General features: G+C 35.2%; 1 protein-coding gene across 1 annotated transcript in view; it reads right to left on the bottom strand.

Annotated features, from left to right (window-relative positions):
- Nucleotides 1-208: 208 nt before the first annotated feature.
- The window catches only part of LOC311431662 (sodium channel protein type 5 subunit alpha-like), a gene marked incomplete at its 3' end in the record, with an annotated part of 42,592 nt that continues 36,800 nt past the window's right edge, over nucleotides 209-6,000 (bottom strand). Inside the window, exons 24-27 of the mRNA XM_084509441.1 lie at nucleotides 4,432-4,573; nucleotides 3,614-3,714; nucleotides 2,947-3,217; nucleotides 209-1,404 (exon numbers count right to left, since the gene is read on the bottom strand). Coding sequence (XP_084365567.1) covers nucleotides 209-1,404; nucleotides 2,947-3,217; nucleotides 3,614-3,714; nucleotides 4,432-4,573 — 1,710 coding nt within the window. The remainder of the gene's footprint in view (nucleotides 1,405-2,946; nucleotides 3,218-3,613; nucleotides 3,715-4,431; nucleotides 4,574-6,000) is intronic.

Below are 6,000 nucleotides of genomic sequence, written 5' to 3'. Positions count from 1 at the left end.
CATTTTTTTTCTGCATATGTAAATACATTACAAAGCTGAAAATAGCAAAATCAAAGGCTACAATTTTGCTGCTAGCATACTTAACCATGGCTAATTTATCATGATCATCTTTGTCAGTTCAAGTTTAATGGGAAAGGCTTCCTCAGCTGATGTGTATTTACAATATCAATTTCTGTGAATAGTTCTTCATAACATTCTCGCTGATGACCTATTTAATGTCTGGGGATTGTTGCTGACCTGTGAGTTCATTCTCAACAATTAGATTGCCACTACTGGCTCTTGTGACACTGTCATATGATGGAGGAAAGGACGTTGAGGAAGAAGTTTCAGACTTTTCAAGATTCCTGCCATAGTTTTCACTCATCATAGATGCAATAAGTCCTTCTTTTTCTGGAGCAGCATCTCCAAGAGTGTCACCACTGTAAGTTCTGTGATGGTACAGGTAAGAAGCATGCTTTATGGAGCGCTGGAGCAAATGACTCCTGTAGGCACGCTGGATGACAGTGGCAGAAGCTTCCTCTTGTCTGTGTCTGAGTGTAGTAGAGATTGGCTCATAGGATTTTTTAGATGGATTGACAGACATGAACTTCTCCTCCATTTGCACTTTTAGTGCATCCATCTCCCCAGAATCACCTAACACTCGTTTGGTAAAAGCAAACAAGATATCCAAGCAGTGAATCCTGTCTCCACTGACCATAGGCAGGTCCATTGCTATGAGCTCAATTTTGTTTGGTTTTGGTACACGTAAAGGTTCAGCCAGAGCATCTGCAAAGTCTGAAAGTGCAGAGAAAGTTATGAACTGAGTTGCTTCAGGGTCAAACTTCTCCCAGATTTCATAAAAGATGTCAAAGTCATCTTCCCCTAAAGGCTCTGTACTTTCCTCAGTAGCAGCATTGAAGTTCTCCAAAATAACAGCTATATACATGTTTACAACAATGAGAAATGATATAATGATGTAACTCACAAAATAAATAATTCCTATGGCAGGTTTACCACATTCACCTACTTCACCTGTTACATTTGGATCACAAAATGGTGGCCCAGTGTTTAAAATAGGACTGAGAAGACCATCCCAGCCAGCTGACGTTGTGATTTGGAAAAGACAGAGCATGCTGTTAGGAAAAGTTTGGAAATTGAACATGTCATCAATGCCATCTTCCATCTTCACAAAAGCAAAGTTAGCCATGCCAAAAATAGCATAAATGAACATGACTAGAAAAAGCAAGAGGCCAATGTTAAATAGAGCAGGTAAGGACATCATTAAGGCAAAGAGCAGAGTTCGAATTCCTTTGGCAGCCCGTATGAGTCTCAGTATTCGTCCAATACGAGCCAAGCGAATAACCCTGAAGAGTGTAGGTGGTAAGAAATGTTCAAGTACTTCACCAATGCCAGAAAGCAGCAAAGCTAAAATAAAAGGGATAATAACTGGTTAGAATATCACATTTTTGCTTAACTTGTTATAGGATGAAATGATAATATCTATGCAGTTGGAAAATATATGACGTGTGTGCTAACAGCGTAGCATAACAACCATTAATAGCAGTTAGAGCTGAAAAAAATAGCTATAGAAATCAAGCATTATGAGCTACATTCTTCAGCCATGAGAAGACAGCATCTGTTGCACTAAGGATGGCAGGCAGTTTTCTATGTACAACTTTAAAATCCTTATCTGTCAACGCTTGTTGATTGATGGTTGTCTTTTACACTGGTTGCATGAATTCTTCAGCAGGTGCAAGTTATGCATTTACTTTCTGATTTGGATATCAAATACTGAAACTACAGAAAGGTGGGTGTCACTCCCTTTCATTAGGTGACAAATAATAAAGTTACCATCCCTGGCGGTATTTAAGAGACTTTTGGATGTGGTGCTTAGGGACATGGTTTTGTAGTGGACATGGTACTGTTATGTGATGGTCGGATTTGATGATCCACGGGTGTTTTCCAACCAAAATGATTCTGATTCTATAAAGCTAAACTAAGAAAACAAGATATACAATTCCATGTCTAACATTTAGAAAACATAGTCAAGATACTTATAAGCAAAACCAGAGAGGAGCATTGAAGTAGTGCTTACCACTGGCATGTGGTTCATTCAGGGACATATATGGATGTTATTTTGTCATTAGTTTTCATGAAACCTGACAGACCTAGAAGCTCTAGAAGCAGAGGCTGGCTACTCTAGGTTTAGATATTTTGGATACATTTTTCAGAATTTCCATTCCAGAAACTTCATTTTCTAAGGAAGAGATATATTCTTACTGCCACAAAAACATAACTCATGATAATGAAACTAAATATTTTTCTTCCCCGAAATGCCTTCTGCTATTTTGGCAGTACTGATCCTTGGAATAGTTAAATTGGCAGAAGACATCTTTACACTATTCCTCCATTGCAATCCCTTCTAATTAAAGCTATTACATTTGGGTTGTTCTCTTCTATCCCATTACACGGTTTGAGCCCTTAATTTCAGTCATCTATGCTTCAGTTTCTGGAAACTGAATTCCAGAGTCCATAATCTAACTCCAATCTTCATATTTCCATTCTCCGTTAAAACACAGGTTGCAAAAATCATTGTTTTTTAACTGACCAAAGTTTTTGTAGTCGGCACTAAAACTAACAATGGGAATCATCGCTTAATAGAGTCCTAGTATGCTAATTCTGTTTCTCAAACTGAGAAACAACCTAAAGAACCATCATGAAATATTTTATATAACAGAGCCTTCATTAAAAAAAATAAAATAGTAGGAATTAAAAATATATAATTTCATGTTATTTGAATGTAATTATGGTGTTTTTTTATGACCATGCAGTTCTTTTCACTCAACACTTTACAGTATTCTGATTTTTATTTCAACATCTGTTTGCAGCTTATACATTTTAAGTATTTTTTTCTGAAAAGAGTCATGATTGATTTAGTAAAGAATTTGCCTATCCAGTTTTACTCACCAAGAAGTGACATGATCACAACAACTATGTCAAATATGTTCCAGGCATTTGAGAAATAGTACTGCCTGAGAGCCACCAATTTCACTACGCATTCTGCAGTAAAGATAGTGACGAAGAGTATATTGATTTTGTTAAGAATGTTAGTCTTCATTCCACTTTGCTCATGGGTTTCCACCATCATAGTGATCATATTAAGGCAGATGAGAATCATGATGACAACATCAAAGGCTTGACGTGTTACAATGTCAAAAAGGAACCCTTGGTATCTATTCTAGAGGAAAACAAATACACCTGTCATCAGTTATGAAAGTAGGGAGTACTCATCTGTACATGATTTCTAAATAGCACCAATTTTTATATTGCTAAGTCTCTTAACTATGATAGAGATATTTAAGAAAGTATGAAAATTCCTTCCCATCCTGAAGTTTAATCAGTTCCAAACTGAATATAAAACTCAATGATATTTATGCAGATAAATTAATAAATATTTAACTTCTTATATATTTCAGTACAACATTTTTGTACAGAATTTGTTTTAAAGTACTGTCTGAATATCAATATAAAGACTGTATATATAATTTATATTCAATATATAAAATATGCACACTTAACTGAATTAAATTAATTTCACAATGAATTGTCCTTTGGGGAATTCAGACATTCTTACCAGTGGTCTTGGAATAGGTTTTTGGGGCTTCTTGGATCCCAACTTTTTCATTGCATTGTAATATTTTTTCTGTTCTTCTGTCATAAATATATCTTCCCCACCTAAGTATATAAAGAAATGTCACTGTTACTTAGTGAGAAAGCAGCACTATTGTAGTTATGATGTCCATATTACTGAAAACTAACGTTTCTTTTTCACATATTGCTGGTACTATTTCTCTTCATGATTTGTAACTGGATCCAAAAAAACAAACAAACACACAAACAACAAACAAACAAAAAAAAACAAAAACAAAAACAAAACAAAACAAAACAAACAAACAAACAAACAAACAAACAAAAAACAGAGAACAGAGTGGCATAAACCTTACATTCACAGATCAGAAGTTCTGGGGTGAAGCCTAAGTAGCTCAGAAAGCATGAAAAGAAAGTTACTGAAAACCTGCATGGTAACAACTGTTTCCCTGGATTCCCACACCCTGTTCTTATTGAACATCCAAAATACTTATTAGAGCATCTGTCCCAAACTACTTTCTTAGAAAAACGTCTGAGTGCCAAGACAAGGAGCAGTATTTTACGTGGCTGAAGAGCAGATGTCATTGCCTTTGAAACGTTGGGAATGAGCTGGGTGTGCAGGCTCTAGGGGAAAAGAAAAGAAGAAGAACCTCACCCTGCATGCTGCTTCTGCTAAGTTCATGACTAATGCTCTAGTAAATGCAAACAAAAGTTTTAGGTATTATGTAGAGTTATTATGACCTTGTTCTCTAAAAGCAGAATGGCTGGAGACATAGTAGGTGCCCGGGAGTACAACCAATATACTTATCTTTTTCTTTTGTTGGTTGAAATTGTCAATAATAACACCAACAAAGAGATTCAGGGTAAAGAAAGATCCAAAGATGATGAAGTTCACAAAGTAGAGATACATAAATAAACTGTGCTCCATTTGTGGCTGTTCATTTTTCTGCAGGAATGAAAAGCAACAAGAAACATGACCAGTAACAACATAGGCCTAATTCAGAATAATCTTCATTCTGCAATCCGCTCACAAATTGTTTCCAGGAGGAACTAACATTTACTGTTTGAATGCTAGTTCTAACAAAATTAATATAGTTTAAAACTATCAATACTGTGTACTGTGAAATATTGTGTATATATGACACTGTTGGAAAGGGAATGAATAATGGAAGAAAGTAACACATACTGTGACTATTAGGTGCTGCAACATTCTAAGACTTTATAGAAAATAACGGGATATTTTTGCTCATGTTGACTACTATCCTTTTTGAAACTAAACACAATCCTTATAAAATGATATGCCGAGAGCAATGCTGGAGAGAAAATTAACAAGAAAATATGGCTTAAAATAATGGTACCACAAAGTGTTAATACTATAAGAGTTTGTTAATTTGATTTCTTTCACAATGTTTGTTTATGTAGTTTCCGGCTAGATCACTGCAGACAAGGATAATTTAATTCTCTCTGATATTTAATATATTTGCATTTAAAAACTTTCAGAACAAATCATACTCTTTGATTAATGATGAATAAGGTTAGTTTTGTTTTACATTTCTTTTCACACAAAAGCTATTTTTTTTTCCTTTTCAAACATGACTTACAATCTTACCATTTGCACTTGATTAAGGCCCCACTAAAGTCAACAGAAACAGTTCCTGAATTGGACATGTTTGACATTATTTTTGCAAACATTTCAGAAGTATTAGTTCAACTTCTTCCAATAAGAACAGGAGCTGTAAAAGGCTTAGTACTTGAAAAATCAGGCAAATCATTTAGAATTCTAGGCTCTTGGCATTAAAAATATTGGCCTAGGTGTGTTTTTTATTTCCTAGCAAAACAAACAAACAAACGAAACCCCCTTTTATGGCTATTATGGATAAAAATAAAGCCAAAACAAGGAAAACAGTTTTTCTGATCAAAACACACATACAAATATTATATATGGTTACTTCTAAAATTATTTAATTCCTATAAATTCATGATCAAATTGAGATAGCCTCCTGATTTCAAATTCTTTGCCTCCAATGACTTACCACCTTGCTCTGTACAACATTGAATGATATTTCTGACAAGACAGTAAATGTTACTGGCAACATAAAAAGTAGACAAAATGGTACTAGTGGTGATGCCTGACAATGTATATCAGATGATTGCTTATCCACAGCAGCATGATTCTTGATGAAATTTGGTCTTATATTTTAAACCATGTCACTGTAGAATATTCAAGTTTACTCCAAGCTCGACTTTCATGATGGGTGATGTGAAAGTTAGGTGCTTCCATGTGAGTGGAGACTTTGAAGTCCCCTGATGGCTCACATCCAGTTATCAGCAGGGGCAGTGCAGTCTAAAGAGGTGCTTAGCTGACCAGTACAG

Source organism: Aythya ferina, assembly GCF_964211825.1.
Source record: "Aythya ferina genome assembly, chromosome: 2".
NCBI lineage: Eukaryota > Metazoa > Chordata > Aves > Anseriformes > Anatidae > Aythya > Aythya ferina.
This window is presented reverse-complemented; position numbering and strand designations above follow the sequence as displayed.